The sequence below is a fragment of the Fusarium solani genome (genome assembly GCF_023522795.1).
Source record: "Fusarium solani strain SB1 chromosome Unknown bctg00000006, whole genome shotgun sequence".
Classification (NCBI taxonomy): domain Eukaryota; kingdom Fungi; phylum Ascomycota; class Sordariomycetes; order Hypocreales; family Nectriaceae; genus Fusarium; species Fusarium solani.
The window spans coordinates 1,303,534-1,320,004 of NW_027072151.1; the positions used below are offsets into that span (position 1 = coordinate 1,303,534).

Below are 16,471 nucleotides of genomic sequence, written 5' to 3' on the forward strand. Positions count from 1 at the left end.
GCCCAGTTGCTGTGCCTGGCGGAGTCTTGATGCGCGATCCATGGTGATTGAGGAGAGGTGGTGGTTGAAGAGCTCAAAGGGAGAAAGGGAGGTGTAAGTGCGTGAACGCGAGGCCATTTGTGAGGTAGTGGGGCTGTCTTGAATAGAGGTACTCCGTACCTACAGACTTGTGCCTACTTATAGAAAGCAGGAAAAAAAGTCGAAACAAATATCTTATACATGCAGTTTGCAGTTTGACATAAATTTCTTTTGGGCTACGGCTAAGGGAATCATTTAAATTAAGGATAAGAAATACATAAGACATAGCGTTAGGATGAAGTTGTAGTTAGTATTTAAACGATAGTATCATAACCTTTTATTTACCTTGGATGTTTTCTTCTTCTTCTTAGATTACACTGTCCACTCAGTCTTTCATAGCAGGGGGGATATCTCAGGACAAGTCCTAGTCTCGTTTCAAACAGGAGCAGAGCCTCCTGCGTCCTCTTGAGTGGGTTAGAAAGATGCCATTAAGCCTTGGGGAGGAGATCAAGGCATATAAACTGGCCCATCTTCCCACTGTGGGAAGCCAGTAGGTTGGGATAGATCCCCAGGTCTCCAAGGCACATCGTCTCACTGTCTGCTGAACTACCTACCTTCAGACAAGGATGCCACCTCTCCTCCTGGTGTCCACGAGACCCAATGTCAACTTCGACAGCAGTATCATTCCCGTGGAGAGAAGCACGACTGGCGACCATGGGTTGGCTTTGGCCACTTATGTTACTTTGTCAGAGATCTTCCGACAGGACTTTGAGAACGGGTATCAGGGTGTTCAGACAAGCATGAACCACTGCCAGAAGACCTGCGTATTTTCAATGAGGAGACTCTAGAGGATCTTCTGCGCAGATTTAAAGTCCCGATCGTGAATTACTGATTGCATGGGTGGAAAGGGTATCCACACCTCGGCCAAGGAAGACAGAGGTTTCGCCAACATCCTCACCGGCGATACCAAACTCAGCAAAAAGTGGCGGCCGACAATGAAAAGACAAGGTAACAATCGCTTTCTCGAATGACAGAAAGTTGTTTACCAGATCATTACCTACATGGCTGTTAAAAACTCTCGATACGGGTTTATACTCAGGTACAGATGGATGTCTCGTCGCCCTGCGACTTACTCGCAAGCCTACCTCCGAAGTATTAGACGTGGAACGTACCCTCGGGGCAATCATAAGATAAATCACGTTTTCATCTCAAGCTTCAACGTTGTCAGACACGTCGGTGTTCCAGGACACCAACCCACTGACCTGGGAATAGGAGGACCCAGAGTGTCATCGTCCCCTGGGGCGCACACGGATCAAATAGGCTTAGTATTAAATCAACGCTATGGTTCCTGGCTCTTCTGGGCGCTCGCACGCGTGTCTGGAAACAAAAGAAACACCACAGATACCGGCTTAGCCCTGACTCATCCCAAAGGCCTTCACAGTGTAATATAAGAATGTATGCAAGAAACCCTAAAATTATGAAAATACCATCTAATGAAATGTAGGATTTTAGACCTTTATGAATGATTTTATGATTTTTATAGGTACTCTTAGGTAATGAAGGATATGTTGATGCTCCTCTGTTACTGTGGCCCAGTCTGGGGTCTAGACCAACGGTCTGACTTGGTGCCGGCCTTATTGTTGAAGTAAGGCCGACTTGGCTCTGTAAGATGGACTAATATAAATTAAAGAATGAACTCAATTTGACCGAGTAGCATTGAGATGGAGTGGAGATGCATAGCTTGTGGTCGTCTACGCTTGAGGGTCATTGAGAAGTTGTTGGGGTTCTCAGCTGTCGTTGAATCAAGTTCTAGAAGCAATTGTTTCACTCACGCGGGAAGACCGTCTTATTCCCTGCCCGAGATGCCGTTCAAAACAAACGTCTGTGATGCATCTCTCTCATCCAAGTTTGGGACAGCCAAGACGACTTAAACAACGCCGCTAACACGTCAATGACCGCGCGTCAAGTTCATGAAAGGACTCAAATTCCGCACTCTAAACGAAACCGGAAATGCAGCCAAAAAAAACTCATCAACGTCTTTTCAACGCTTGAGCTGAAGACTCCCCTGACGTCATGGACCAATCGGCCAAAACGACGATGGTGATGTGCCGAACTGCGGGGACAAGAAAGACAAGGATTCGTAGGCAGCGTTTTTCTTTTCCCCACGTTTGAATGTGGCGTCTGGGGTGAGGCCTTGTCTCGGCATCACGTCACTGGTCGAGACAGCCAAGCCTTGGGAGGACGGGCCGAATTCGGGGGCATGATCATGATGATCCTTGAAGGGTCAGGTATTCTTGAGGATGAAAGACGAGAAAGCTCGTCGGCCAAGCTTGGAATTGAAACTGGTCTAAAGAGTATAATGACAAGGCCAAGATTGTTAGGAGATGCACAATGACTTGAATGACGGAAAACGAAGCCCTTGGCAGCTTTCTTGTCAGTTGCACGCTAGCATCTCGACGCGGCTGTCAAGGTCGCCCCATGCTTCGTGGTGGAGGTGGTGCATTGTGGAGGGTGATCGTCGTCCAAGCAAAAAACAGCTTCCTTTCTGGGCTGGGCAGCATGGAAAGCCTGCTCACAGCTGGGGGAAACAGATAGTCGCTTCTTGGTCAGGGATACTGGGCATCATGTCATGCCGTGCTTGGCCGAGTCAGTGACTTTGGTCGCATCGCATATATACGCAGCTTTCGTCCCTCTGATTTTCCTTCTTTTCTTCAGTCAATTCACTCTTGTAGCTCTTCTCTTGAGGCAGATTTGATCAAGGAAAGCTTCAGTCGACAACAATGGGTGCGGTGAGACATGTTGCGACGGCCCTGGCCGCTTCGGTCACGGCCGTGTCCGCTCTCTATGTCAATGGCTCTGTTATTGCGCCGTGCGACTCGCCTATCTACTGCCACGGCGATATCCTCGAGCAGGTTGAGCTTGCGCAACCATTTAGCGACTCCAAGACCTTTGTTGACATGTACGTTGTTGTACTCTTCAATGGCCCACTTGCACTAACACGCTCGCAGGCCAGCCATTCGACCTCTGGAAGAGATCCAAGAGGCATTTGACAAGCTCGAAAAGCCTCTTAGAAACAATTCGGCCCTCGCAGACTTTCTCGATGAGAACTTTGCCGATGCTGGCGGCGAGCTTGAAGAAGTCCCCGAGGACGAGCTTGAGACGAACCCCGAGTTCCTCGACAAGATTAATGATACCGTCATCAAGGAGTTTACGGAAAAGGTCATTGACATTTGGCCTGACCTGACCCGTCGCTACAACAGCGACTCCAACAACTGCACCGAGTGTCCGAATAGTTTCATCCCCATCAACCGCACCTTTGTTGTTGCTGGTGGCCGGTTCAGGGAGCCTTACTACTGGGACTCATACTGGATCCTCGAGGGCCTGCTCCGCACCGGCGGTTCCTTTATCGAGATTGCAAAGAACACGATTGAGAACTTCCTCGACTTTGTTGAAGAGTATGGCTTCGTGCCCAATGGAGCTCGCATCTACTATCTCAACCGGTCCCAGCCGCCTCTGCTGGCTCAGATGGTCAAGATATACGTCCAACACACCAACGACACTGACATCCTCGAACGTGCCTTGCCCTTGCTGGTCAAGGAGCACGAGTTCTGGATGACCAACCGAACTGTCGAGGTCTACATTAATAACGAAACCTTCCTCCTGAACCGGTATGAATACGAGATGTCCTCCCCGAAGCATCCGGACTAACCTGAACTCTTCAGTTATGACGTCTCCAACACTCGTCCCCGGCCAGAGTCGTACCGAGAAGACTATGTCACCGCCAACAACAAGTCCTACTACTCCACCGATGGAGATGTCTTTCCCGAGGAAGAGAAGCTCGACGAGAAGCAAAAGGAGACGTTGTATGGCAACCTTGCCAGCGGCGCTGAGAGCGGCTGGGACTATACATCGCGATGGATTGCTCGTCCTGAGGATGCTGCGAGGGACAACTACTTCCCTCTCCGATACCTCAACACCAGGGAGATCATCCCCGTGGATCTAAACTCCATCCTGTACGGCAACGAGATTGCCATTGCCGACTTTTACGCAAACGCCGGCAACACGAGTGCCAGCGAGCAATGGCGCGAGGTAGCCGCCAACCGCAGCTACGCCATGACGACCTTCCTGTGGAACGAGACGCTCTGGAGCTACTTTGACTACAACATCACGTCTCAGTCCCAGTACATCTACGTGCCCGAAGACGAAGACACAGAGACCATTGAAAAGACCACCGCTCCCAAGGGCAAGCAGGTTCTTTTCAGCGTGTCCCAGTTCTACCCCTTCTGGCTGGGCGCCGCGCCCGACTACCTCATGAGGAACCCCTTTGCCGTCCTCAACGCCTACAGCCGCGTCGCCGAGTACCTCGACACCAAGGCTGGCGGCATCCCCGCGACAAACTTCCAGACCGGGCAACAGTGGGACCAGCCCAACGTCTGGCCGCCGCTGATGCACATCCTCATGGCGGGCCTGCAGAACGTGCCCCCCACCTTTGGCATCATGGACCCTTCCTTCATCGAGCTCCGCCGTCTGGCCCTCAAGCTCGGACAGAGATACCTCGACTCTACCTTTTGCACGTGGTACGCGACTGGCGGTTCCACGTCGGAGACGCCGCAGCTCCGCGGTCTCTCGGACGCCGATGAGGGCATCATGTTTGAAAAGTACGCCGACAACGCCACAAACGTCGCGGGCGGCGGCGGCGAGTACGAAGTCGTCGAGGGCTTCGGGTGGACCAACGGCGTGCTACTCTGGGCCGTCGACACCTTTGCTAATAGGCTCGAGAGGCCCGACTGCGGCGATATTGAGGCTGCTGATGTTGAAGGCGGTGGTGGAAAGCGCAGTCTGAGTGCCGTTATGCTGCATGCTAGAGATGCGAAGAGGGTTAAGAAGTTTGGGCGGAGAAAGAGGGCTACCAAGAAGAGGTCGAGCCGCTCATTTTGGGGGTAGATGATGATGTATGAGTGTACATATTTTGACATGAGACGATGACTGCATATTTCAACGCGAGCCGTGTCCAGTTGACGGTATCCTAGTTTGTACACTTTACTGAGAAATATCAGCGATTGCTTTCCTGAACTGTTCATACCCCGGAATTCCCCCCGTCCATGCCGGAACCGAGCCTCTCCGTACGGCCCCACTTACGGGCGGAGCTTCCGGTCACGAGGACCGACAGCCTCGACACAACAGAAACAGATGATTCGTTGTTATCAGAAAGGGAAAAAGAACGCAAGTCAAGGCAGAATCACGTGGGAACAGAAACAGCCCTACCAGGCATTCCAGTTGCACCGCCACGCGAATGCAGTCTAAACGAGAAAGATCTGGGGCGGCTGATCGGCACGAGTAAAGACCCCAGCCACTTTCGCGACGGAATACGACGAATGCGAGAGGGGAGCATTGGGTGATGCGGCATCACCATGCCGTAGCTTTGTATTTTGAGGCTTTCGATGCATTGATTATGGCTTTTTCGCTTCGTTACTGTAGGAGTATTTAAATACCACTTGACTCCCTCGTTTTTTTCATCATGTTAAGATTCGACATTCTATCATTGCATGACACTCACTCGTGTTATAATACACGATAATTATTCTTCATCATTCAATATTTACATCGTCGTCGCACTCATACACAGCCGTCAAAATGGTCTTCGGTTCAACCAAAGAGCAGCATCACGGCAAGGAGCAGGGCGAAGTCGCCAACATTCCTCCTCAACTGTCTGATTTGCATTGTTGTAAGTGAATTAACCCATGCTCATAGAAGCCTCATGTTCACCCTCACTAACACTTTAACCCTAGTCACCGAGACAGACGGAATCGTCACTACAAGTGAGCCTATCCACACAAGAAACCAATATCCTTACCGCTAACACTCATGCAGCCATGATGGACCTCCCCGGCTACCGCGTAGTCAAAGTCCTCGGCGCCGTCTACGGCATAACAGTCCGCTCCCGCAACATCGCCGCAGGCATCGGCATGGTTCTCAAGAGCATGGCGGGCGGCGAGCTAACCTGGTTCACCTCGATGCTGTACTCGTGCCGCAATGACTCCATCAGCCGCGTAGTCGAGGAGACCAAGAAGCGTGGGGGCAACGCCATCATCTGCCTGCGCTTCGAGACGGGAGACCTGGGCGGGTTCGCGCAGGCGAGTGCGTATGGGACGGCTTGTGTGGTTGAGAAGATTGAGGGGGCGAATGTCGAGGCTTCGCAGCTTGCAAAGTAACTGGGGGAGTGTTGAGTTTGTGATTTATGGCAGAATACCCTTGGATGGTTCTTTAAAGGTGTCAATGACTGAGGAGTAATGTGAGAGGTCTAAGATATGTGTATTGGTTGAACCTCACGTGTAACTGGACTACTCAAAGTTGGCTTTGAATATTCTCCTTTGATTTTGGTTCAAGTTTAAATCCTATGATTCTATGATGATGATATTTCTCCCAAATATGCAGTGTTCCTATGAGTCTACTAGGATAACATTTCTTCCCAATATTTATTATTACTGGATAATATTCCGCAACATGAGTCTGTCGACGCTGGTTCGTAACTTGAGGCCGACGGGGATGGCTCTGGATATGAGCCTGCGAAAGATGTCCCAGTTGCACGTGCGGGAATTGACCCGTGGCTACTGGCTGAAAATCTTGCCAAGGATTTCGAGTGGAGGCGGTTGCGGATCAATGATGTGACTCCTTGTGTGCCATCCTTCCATTCATGTGCATGGCCAACTTGGTTCAGCCGAACTTCCTTTGACCTCCATTCCGACTCCTTCTTGTTGGTTTAACAAGTAGTAACTCCGACGACGCCTTATGAAACATGAGGGCGTCTTGAAAACCGACCCAAGGTCATGTCGATAGCTGGTAAAAGTCACCAAGCTCTTGCAATTCTGCTTCTGCGAGCCTCTTCAGACTAGCTGCGATAGCCTCGAGGCCGAAAACAGCTGGTTCAGCGTCGTCTTGGTCATCGTCTTGATCTTCGTTCTCGTAATCTCGGTCTCGATGAGATGTTCCAAGTTCATGACCTTACGTCTGAGCTTCTCCTCGTGGTGCTGAAAAAAGATACCTCCCCCAGGGCGTGGCGGAGGCTATTGACGAGAGATGTGGCTTGTCCGTTATCGCTTCTGGCTCTTCCTGGCCCGAATCTCTCTGAGGATATTGTGCCCTTGCTTTCCAGTCACTGCAATCTCCCTCTGTGATGCTAGTAGTTTGTTTTGGACGGTTTTATCCTGAACTGATATTCATGACGCAGCTCGAAGCTAGATGCGTCCGACCACTTTTGACCGGTCGCCGGGTGGTGGCCCACCATCTGATCGTCCTCCATGATATCCATCTGGTTATCCGCCGTCTGGTCGTCCTCCGCGATATCAATGACTCCCGGTTGTTCAAGTTGTTATTGTTGGGGGCTCGGAACACCTTGTCCGAATAGGGATGCGCACATCAGCAACCCGTGATAAGTTCGTCTTGCTTCGTAAAACCAAAGCCGAAATGTACCTTTCAGGCAGTTCGGGTGCCCCCAAAGCTAATGTCCCAAATGCCCAGTGGTCAAGGTCATGAAGGTATATTGGGAAACAAAGATCAAATGTGGTGGTAGGCGCGTTCTCCTCCCAGATATAAAAGCGCGATCGGGACGAGAATCCCCTGTCCGGGCCGCAATGGCTTTTGTCGTAGTTCGTGTACATCGCTGTCAAGTCCTCAGTGTCCAAGTAGCAGTTGTTGGCATGGCTCTGTAAGATGCTGGCCAAGACCTGTGAACCACGATGCTCAGACTTCGCATGAGTGTTTTTGTGTCTTGTGCAATTCGATTTGTTGACGAACAGTTGTCCGCATATCCGACAGAATAAGATGCTGCCATCGCTCCCGCACTTCTTCTGATGCGCGGCAAGCAATCGAGGGATGAAGAAGTCCCGATAAAGTCAATCGGTCAGCTTGAAGCAGCAGCATCTGCCACACGGCTCAGGAGGCTCGTATGAGGTGGTGAAAAGAACCCTGTGGCACGTTGGGTTGATGACGAACACAGAGGGCCCATCTAACTGACGAATAGGAACATCCTCCGCATGCATGTCGATGATATCGCGTGGTTGAGGCACAGGGAACGAGCCATCAGAGCGTGGCTCGATTGCTTTGGCCTCGATGTGTTTCGTGCCTCGAGGTTGGGTTGTTGCTTCACTTTGGTGAAGCAATACAGAGGACTCTCGTTTCTTGCCATTGCCTTGTCGACCTCAAATTCCTCGACATTGCCTTGGGCAAGGTCCTTCTCTTCAAGCTGTTTCGTGATCCGGACGCCTTGAGTATGCGTCCAAGCCGTGTGGTCCCACGAAAGTAATGTAGTTCGGTCGTACGTGCGACTCTTGAAAATAGCCGCTGGTGATTGCTGTATTTCGTTGCTGGTGCCAGCTGTTTGCCGTACCGGTAGTTCCCTCCTTGGTGTCGTGCTTGAGGGTCTATGGGTTTCGATCTTGCGTCTCACAAACAAGACCCAAAGTCATGGCGGTGGTCTAGCATCCCCCTAGAGGAGACATCGTCGTTGGGTTGATCGATTTCGCTTATTGTTGTACTCTCTGTGGACTCCATCGTTCTCGTGCGCTTGATTGGCTTGGCTCCTTGCGAAATTTCCAGAAATAAATACTGGGTAGTCTGTGGTGCGAGAGAGTGTTGCAGCACTCTGCTTTCTTCCACCAAGCATGAGTGCCATGGAAGATGTTCCAGTCATGCATACTGAAAAGGTCTCCCTGAAGCCTTGCGCCGGCAGACAAAAACTTGGAAGATAGACATCGGGTGCCCAAAGCCAACCGTCCTCGTGTAAACTCCTCCACAGCGGTGATCATGATGAGTTCCAGTATCATCAGCCTATGGAAGGGGGTTGGCTCTGGCTTCTAGTGTTATCAGCCCTTCAGGAGGACTGGTCGCCAAGTGTCCCCCAAGACCCGGTCTCCTGATAAGATAGAGAGCATAGTAGTCCCCAATTCGAAAGATCATCGAGGCATAGAACTCCTAGGTCGTCAAGGGAGCATCTAGGCAAGCATAGCTATGGCCCTTGGTCTGAACATGATTGAGCATGTTGAGACAAAAGAAGCCACAGTAGTCTCCGCCAGTGAGTGTGGGAATCGGGGTCGTCCCGTGAGTTGGGTATAGCGAGCCGGGGCAGACGCTTTGCTGCCAAACATGAATGTCTCGTAAGACGACCTAGGGATATTGGTTAAAGTGCGTATATATAGAAATGGAAAGTCGATTTAGACCTGGTCCTGCCACCAAGATCGACACTTTGCTGGCAGTGTCAGACTTGGTTCATCGACAGTGCTTGGATGCGTGGCAAAAAAGACCAAGTTCTGTAGCCATTGGTTGTTCTCCGAGATAACTGAGCCGGGAAAAGGGAACCCCAGCTCAGGGGTGTACCGGTCGGAGTCTCTGGGGAGTAACGTCACACATGGTTGAATGTCGATGCTCTTGAGCATTTCGCCACTTCGGACCGCCGCTGACTTGAGCATAATCTCATCCATCTCAAGCTGGGCGGACATGTATTTGTCCACCAGATAGTCGACACCTGTGGAATCATCGAGAAGGCGGCCATGAAGGCTCAGGCTTGCTGTAGTGGGATAGGCGGGACACGACATGGACGCCGCAGCGAAGAGGCCGCGGCGAAGGAGCCCTTGAAGGCGTGAGCCAGGAGTAAAACTGCAAAAATTTTGGTGTTTGAGAAAATCATCCGTTCCTGGGAGCTGTTTGGCAACTTTGCGGTGCCTGTCCTGCAACCACGGAGACCACACTGTTCACAGGTGGAGTTCTTGAGCGGGAATCGGGGGGTCAGATTCCAATGGAAGTGGACAATTCCAAACCCTGCCGAAAAAGAAAGCAGTAAAACGATTCCCCCGTGTATCTTGTGAAGTTGAAACGCTCAATGTGATCATGATACGAACCCTTGACCTTGAGCAGCCACCAATCAACAGGCTCTCTCTGGCCGATCCGGTTGAGTCGTGCCATGGCCTGCTGCATCACCTGGAAGTTCAGGTGCCAGGAGAGGAAGGATCCAGTGGAACATGCGCCGTGCATATGGAGGTAGTTTCTTGATGAGCGTCGGCCAATCACTGAACCATTGAACTCGACGTGACGTCCTGGTGTACATCATCAAGATGGCTCGGTTGGGATCCTCGAGCGGAAAGAGGCCAGCGTTATGGCCAGATGCGCCCTTCATGGAAGTTACACGAGGCATTGTTATTCTTCTGTCTGCTCGTTCGTTCGTCCACACCCGAGCCAGCTCTGTCGAGGCTCACTGGGACATGATGAATGGAAGTCGATGCTATGACTGACCCCTGGTGCCGAAGAGGAACAAGTTTGTTGGGATGGCTAATGTCAGGTAGGGGCCTCGCAAAGATAGACGTCCGCAATTCCTTCGCGATCATCATAGGTTGGGCTTTCATGCAGAGTTCATAGATAGTCAAGCGAAGACTCCAAACCCAAGCTCTCCCCGAAAAGAGCAAGCCGAGTTGCTTCGTTCTGCTCTTCGAAAACAGTTGTTGAAGAACGCAGTGTGTTTGGCTCTTCTGTTGTTGGCCGGTAGTAGTAAAGACCGATAGGATGTCTTGGAAATTGGTTTCGTCAATGGGAGATGAAGCAGAGGAGTTCAAATCAGACAGGACGCTTTGCCCATCGTGATGTATTCAACATCAACTTCCCCAAGTCTCCTGCTGGGAACCTCAAGGTGCAAGGAGAGTCATGTGGTGACAGTGTCGTTCATGGACTCATCGTAAAGGGTAATTCCCCATGTGATGCCGGAAGGGCCTTTCCATTTCACGTCGAGGGTAACCCTCAAAGTGGCCTGGTCAACATCATAATCGCCATTTCTCGGTCCTCAGCCGACTCGTCATTGAGGGTACGTAGCGGGCGGAGCTGCGTGTGGTGACTCTGACAATAGAACAATCTTCCAGGTCAGAATTCGAGGTCTTGCTGTCCCTCCAGGGCATGCGCAATAGATCGTTCCGTGGATCGCAGTGCCATGAAGTCGATATATTGGGACGAACACCCGGGCCTGCCCATGGAATTCAAACTCAACCCAAGTGGCAGGTCACGCGTGATGGATTCACCATCAAGCCGCACTCCCTCCTTTTACGACACCAAGAGGTCCCGGGTTGATACCCAGCCGTCTCCGCTCATCAGGAGATCACGTCTTGGATAAAAAGGAGGGTCTGAGAGCACATCTCGTAGTCGGGCATCGATTGCGCTCTCTAAGGAATGAAGGATAAGTGATAGGTGATGACGGCCGTCGTCAACGATCACTGTCTCGGCGTGGTGGAGTCTCTGCTGTTCTAAGCGCAGTGTTCAATCATAGGCACTACTCCTTCGTGTCAACCCAGCTCGGCCGTTCGCTTGGCGGAACGCTCCAGGCAAGGTCCCCTTTCTCCTTCGAGGGGTCGAAGCCCTTGGCGAGCTCAAGTTGCATTGGACCACGTATCCGGGCCCAGGGAGGATGTTGTCCGGCCGATGTTGACTCCTGGCGCACTTGGATCTGAACCAAGGACCTTTGAGAGCGCCGAGGATCAGATAGTTTTGTTGCAATGTAAAGGCAATTCCAGTGCCTGACCTCAGCAGCATAGCGCAGGTCTGCAAACAACCATGCCCTCGATCGTCTCGGGACGGGACGGAGGCGTTGTCGAAAAGAGCTTCTCGTCAATGAACTGTCCCCATTGGCTCCAGAAGAGTCATGCTCGACGCCAGCTTCCTTGCACACATCGCATCTTGAAGAACCGACGTCTTTGGTGCAGGGAGCCGATGGTAGGGTTGCGCTTCTTGCGCAGCCATGGATATTTGTGTTGTGTTCGTGTCTGGCCGATGGCATGAGGATTCCGCCCAGCAAGGACCATGTATTGCGCAACGCTCGTCTCTCCAAAGAAGGATCATACATCTCAGGTAAGCGAGGGTTGTGTTATGTTGTGTCGATATGACAAAGATCTCCCAAGTCCCAAAGATTGGAAACCATTCCTTGGCTTGGGACAATCTCAGCAAGAGCTGGGAAACACTCTCCCAAGCTGGGTCATCTCGTCCGTCTCCACGATGCTGTTGACAGGAGAGAGCCAAAGCGGTGGTCCAGTTACGCTCAGTGTGGCATGCTTTTACCAATGACCACAGCTCTTCCCAGAACTTCTGGGAGCCGCTATGGTCAAACTTGGCGGTTATATCGCCAACACTCACGCCGATGCGACGGGTATGGTTGATTGGTACCGGTCAATTCGGGCCTTCTTCTGCCCAACTTGGTCTGCAGATGATAGCTCGCGTAGATTGCCCTGCAAGCAAGGGCGAAGACATCGTCAGTGACGCTTCGATCGGTCTGCTGGCTCAAAATGTTGTAGCCCAAACCGCCCCTCAGTCTTTCGCCGAGAACTACTGGGTTCGCCTTCGACGAGGTTCAGAAGGGCAGAACACCCAGAACATCCTGACGCCATAGTTCACCCGTGATGGATTCACCATCGAGTCGTTCTCCCTCCTCTGGAAGAATCAGGGGGCCGGGTTGGTATCTGCCGGACCAGTCTCCGCTCATCAGGAGATCATCTTGAGTAGGGAGAAGGCATTGCCATTGGACATCTGCCAGCCTGAATCATCGCTGGGACCATGAAAACCAAACGCATGGAATGGATGCTGTCATGGTTGGCAATCAACTCGGGGCGAATGCTATCCGTCATGCTTTCGCATTGTGATGTGTCTTCAGAGGACGGAGCTCCCTCACACAGCTGGTAGTAAATGTTGACAGTAATGTCGAGTTCGTCGTCCACAAGACGGCCCATTGGCACGTTCTTTTAGTTGTCTGATCAAGTCAAGAATTGAACCACTCCTGAACCGACGTCCTCCATGGTCTCTCGCTTGCCCCCCCCCACCTTGGTAGCATGGATCCCGAGAAGTTGTCACCGGTGAGTCGCTGAAAGCGTTGTTTGATTCGTGCCTGGTACCAGGAGGGTTCTTGGATGGTTGGGAACGTGGCGACCGAGTAGAAGGGTCTCTGAACACCCGAAGTGGCTCATGCAGCAAAAAGGCAGTGAGCCCTTTGAAGATTTGGCGATACGTCGACGGGTCAGGTTAACGATGCAGCACGTATTGTACTCACGCACGCGCTTGGCCTTGTGTCTGTCATACTCCTGGATGAGCTTGGCCTTGAGATCCACCATTGCCTTTGGTACTCCAGGGGTGTAGTCGACGTATTTCTCTTCGACCACCTTGCCTTCTGGCGAAAGAAGCCGGCCTGTCCTCCTGGCCGCCTCGCCGACCAGGGGCGCAGTCGAGTCAACTGAGGTTCCGCTGCAATTGTACATATAATGCGTGCTCTCCGAAGAGCGATCGATCGCAATGTATGCAGTGACTGCATCATGATTCTCTTTGACCTTGACGAAGGTCGAGGCCCAAAGAGTGCCTCTCTGGCATTTCAACGCTTCGCAAGACATGAAGATGGGGAGATGGCTCGCAACTTCTGACGCCAATCATGATCTGAAGACGCCTGGTACGAGGATTGGTGGCTCATGACCAGAGATATATTGTGTTTGAACCCAATGTTGGTGATCAGCCTGAGAATGCGCAGATCACTGGCCAGAGATGGTTTCGTTAAATCATCGATGAAGAATTCGATTCAGGGCGAAAGACACAGGAATGAATGAAGAGAATCGACGTCTCTTCCCTTCAGATTCCTCTTCTTCAACGGACGTACCGATAGGGCGACGGCAAGCACATGTCGAAAAAGATTCTCGCGTCGACATCTGGCCCCAAGGCGGCACACAGTTGCAAGGTCGAAGCATCTGAAAGAGCCATGAGAACAAAACAGTTTCTCTTTCAGGTTGTGTTTTTCGACACTGAGCTGCTGGATCTCTGTGTCGAGTTTTGTACGGTGCGTGGTCGGGGAGACAGCAAGGAGAGGGTAAAGCGAGCCCAGCGTCTTCCTCAGCACTGGGGCACACCATCCGCCAAGGAGTGGGTTCTTGCCGAAATGGCTCCTCCAAGTTGGGAAGATCGAAACCAAAATAGACCAAACGACGTGCGGCAAAGTCGGGGCTCCGGTGAAGCAGACGGACAATCAGAAGGTAAAAGTGTTGGCTCAAGAGCCACATGTGATGTCGTGACAGGGGCGCAAGAGGAACTCGGCATATCTGAAGAATAGGAAAGGTCAGTCAGAGTTCATGGGTGCTAAATGATCAAGTCTGTTCACCAAGCTCTTCGACTTCAGCTGATAGCACCAACCGGCAGTGTTTACGATAAACCGCTCTGAAAGCTCGTGCATCTCGGATCATGGGCAGTACTACATTAGCACCGTCCCATGGTCCATCTGGGGATCTGAGATCCTTGGTAATGTTCGTCGCCTGACATGGAATGACACATCTGTGCTATGTCGTGGGACGCGGGAAGTTGAAAGTGGATCGAGGTTCTCGACCATGAGTTATGGTGTAAACCTCACCAGCGTCTTCGCAGGGCTTGCACTGGACTCGACCAAAATTCTGCGCATCGCCCGTGCGCTTGACATGAATTTGCCCTTGCAATGTTCACACTTGGCTCCCGCTCCAGGGTCGCGTATGGTAAGGTTTGGTGTCAAGCCTCGCCGGGACGTCGCTCATCAATCGTCAAAACGGCTCTGAAAAGGGCCAGAAAGGCACAACATGGGAAGGCTGAGGGCCTGCAATGTCCCCCCCATGAAGGATGTGAATGTGACTCAAGGCAGAAATGGTGACGGCAACCCTAAGAAATGGGAACGTCAGTCAAAGTACAACAGTCTGAGATCATCAAGTCCACTCACCAGTTCTAGCGAAGGCAGGCCAGCGAACCACTGTGTGTTCTTAAGGGCTCATGCAACACAAGTTCGAGAGCCGATACACGAGACCCAAGAGCAGTGAATGGTTGTTGTTATGAGGAGAGATGACATTGCACACACTCCTTCTTGTGGCGAGATAGAGCGGTGGTGTAGAAATGTTTACCGTAGGATGAGTAGATCCTGTGCTTTGCCGGGCATGCTGTCAAAGACCACGGTCAGGTAGAAGAGTGATGCCCCAACTTCCCCCAGAGAGCCGAAGAGGGGCAGTCAGGTTGTCTGGGCTGTTGGTCGTCCGATCGTTAAAGGCGGCAAACCTGGCAAGCCAAAGATGTCAGCCAAATGAAAGAGTCCAGGACCATCAAGTTCACTTACTCTAGTGCGCATCGCAGCGGGTCCCTCCCAGGCATACACGGTCAGCATGAAGCGTAGGCATCCGTCGCCTGAGGCGCTGGGAACGAGTCCGAAACTGGTCCTCGGGGAGGCAGGGGCTGGATGTGAACGGCCACGACATCCGCAAGTTTCCAGAGAAGAGAAGACAGAAACACGTGTTGTGTCATGGGAGAGTGGGTGTGTGTGTAGACACTAGTCAAAAGATTGTGTGTATATATAGAGTTGGTTGTCGAAAGAATCAGAAGTTTGGGGGGGACAGAGGATGGGTATATATAGCCAAACTTGGCCTAAGAAAATCACTCCTCGACCTGACGAGCTCCATGGCCAATCGATCGATCAGTCGGTGAGCGCCTGTTCGCCTTGCAAGTTGCTGACTGAAAATCCAACCTCCCTTTCCCGTCTTCGATGCAGGCCGCCTAAAATGTGGCCTTGCTCAACAACTCCTCAGACTCTGATTGGGGGGCTAACCAAGATATCTTGAAACCCTCCTCCCGTGCCGTCATTAGCTCCCGTGCGTCTCGGCAATTGTCAGCTCAGGTTGATTGGGTATTTGTGTGTTGTTTGCTTGTTATACAGCCCTTGCGTGTTGCTACTTGCTTCGCCACAGATATCCCGTCTCCACTTACATGCTCCTATCCGTGCCAGCTGGCTGGTGATGGCCTCACTGCCTTGATTTTATCCGTTTCACATGTCATATCCCGAAGAATTCGTCATGAAGTATCCCGCGACTTCCGACAGGAAAGGACTCTTCCGGTCACGCTGGACCATCCTCGTCAAGCAAGGCCTGTTATTTGTCAGTTTGACGATTCACCGCCGGCGCTGCGCATGCCATCCGTCATCATCTCCGTCAAATGAAGAGGCAATTTTCGAAGAGATTGGACATTAATCTATTTGTTGCTTCGTAGCTCACTCACCGCCAGTCCGAATAGGTCAAATTGCGTCAGCATCTTAGCTGAAGCCAACGAATGCTCTCAGTTTGATGGATGCCGCCTTGGAAATGCTATCACACGACCACTTCCACACGGGAAAGACTGCATGTCCAAGCATCAGAATGTTTCAAGAAAAGGGCGAGTGCATACGGAGGTTGGGAGAGACGTCTATTTCGGGAAGTTTGAGGCGAAATTTGATGCCCAACATGATTGCCAATCGATGTCCCCCTGGGTGCATGGCCTTGATGCTTATGCGGAATTGGTGTTGATTCTGAATTTGTGTAAGGTTGTGCTCGTTGATGCTACGCTCAGGACTCTCTTGCCTTTGAGAGAAAGAAAGCGCTCTAGCCCACGGCCAGCAGTGGTCTTCATGTTGCAG

The 16,471-nt window shown here is 51.6% G+C and overlaps 7 protein-coding genes across 7 annotated transcripts; 5 read left to right on the forward strand and 2 right to left on the reverse strand.

The window, feature by feature from the left end:
• Positions 1-2,798: 2,798 nt before the first annotated feature.
• Positions 2,799-4,962, forward strand: MRS44_010122 (uncharacterized protein; the record flags this gene model as incomplete). The annotated part of the gene is made up of 3 exons (XM_046269953.2): positions 2,799-2,977; positions 3,027-3,686; positions 3,741-4,962. The coding sequence occupies 3 exons, from the start codon at positions 2,799-2,801 to the stop codon at positions 4,960-4,962; spliced, it is 2,061 nt and encodes a 686-aa protein (XP_046131428.2).
• A 690-nt stretch (positions 4,963-5,652) lies between these two features.
• Positions 5,653-6,230, forward strand: MRS44_010123 (uncharacterized protein; the record flags this gene model as incomplete). Its single annotated transcript, XM_046269952.2, has 3 exons — positions 5,653-5,743; positions 5,808-5,837; positions 5,890-6,230. The coding sequence occupies 3 exons, from the start codon at positions 5,653-5,655 to the stop codon at positions 6,228-6,230; spliced, it is 462 nt and encodes a 153-aa protein (XP_046131427.1).
• A 2,997-nt stretch (positions 6,231-9,227) lies between these two features.
• Positions 9,228-10,204, reverse strand: MRS44_010124 (uncharacterized protein; the record flags this gene model as incomplete). Its single annotated transcript, XM_065620005.1, has 2 exons — positions 9,228-9,643; positions 9,991-10,204. 2 exons carry the CDS (start codon positions 10,202-10,204, stop codon positions 9,228-9,230), a joined length of 630 nt encoding a protein of 209 aa, XP_065476194.1.
• A 396-nt stretch (positions 10,205-10,600) lies between these two features.
• Positions 10,601-10,964, forward strand: MRS44_010125 (uncharacterized protein; the record flags this gene model as incomplete). Its single annotated transcript, XM_065620006.1, has 2 exons — positions 10,601-10,864; positions 10,920-10,964. 2 exons carry the CDS (start codon positions 10,601-10,603, stop codon positions 10,962-10,964), a joined length of 309 nt encoding a protein of 102 aa, XP_065476195.1.
• Positions 10,965-11,850: 886 nt separating this feature from the next.
• Positions 11,851-12,433, forward strand: MRS44_010126 (uncharacterized protein; the record flags this gene model as incomplete). Its single annotated transcript, XM_065620007.1, has 3 exons — positions 11,851-11,898; positions 12,118-12,193; positions 12,267-12,433. The coding sequence occupies 3 exons, from the start codon at positions 11,851-11,853 to the stop codon at positions 12,431-12,433; spliced, it is 291 nt and encodes a 96-aa protein (XP_065476196.1).
• Positions 12,434-12,887: 454 nt separating this feature from the next.
• Positions 12,888-13,421, reverse strand: MRS44_010127 (uncharacterized protein; the record flags this gene model as incomplete). Its single annotated transcript, XM_065620008.1, has 1 exon — positions 12,888-13,421. The coding sequence occupies one exon, from the start codon at positions 13,419-13,421 to the stop codon at positions 12,888-12,890; it is 534 nt and encodes a 177-aa protein (XP_065476197.1).
• A 281-nt stretch (positions 13,422-13,702) lies between these two features.
• On the forward strand, positions 13,703-14,128 carry MRS44_010128 (uncharacterized protein; the record flags this gene model as incomplete). Its single annotated transcript, XM_065620009.1, has 1 exon — positions 13,703-14,128. The coding sequence occupies one exon, from the start codon at positions 13,703-13,705 to the stop codon at positions 14,126-14,128; it is 426 nt and encodes a 141-aa protein (XP_065476198.1).
• Between the last annotated feature and the right edge of the window lie 2,343 nt (positions 14,129-16,471).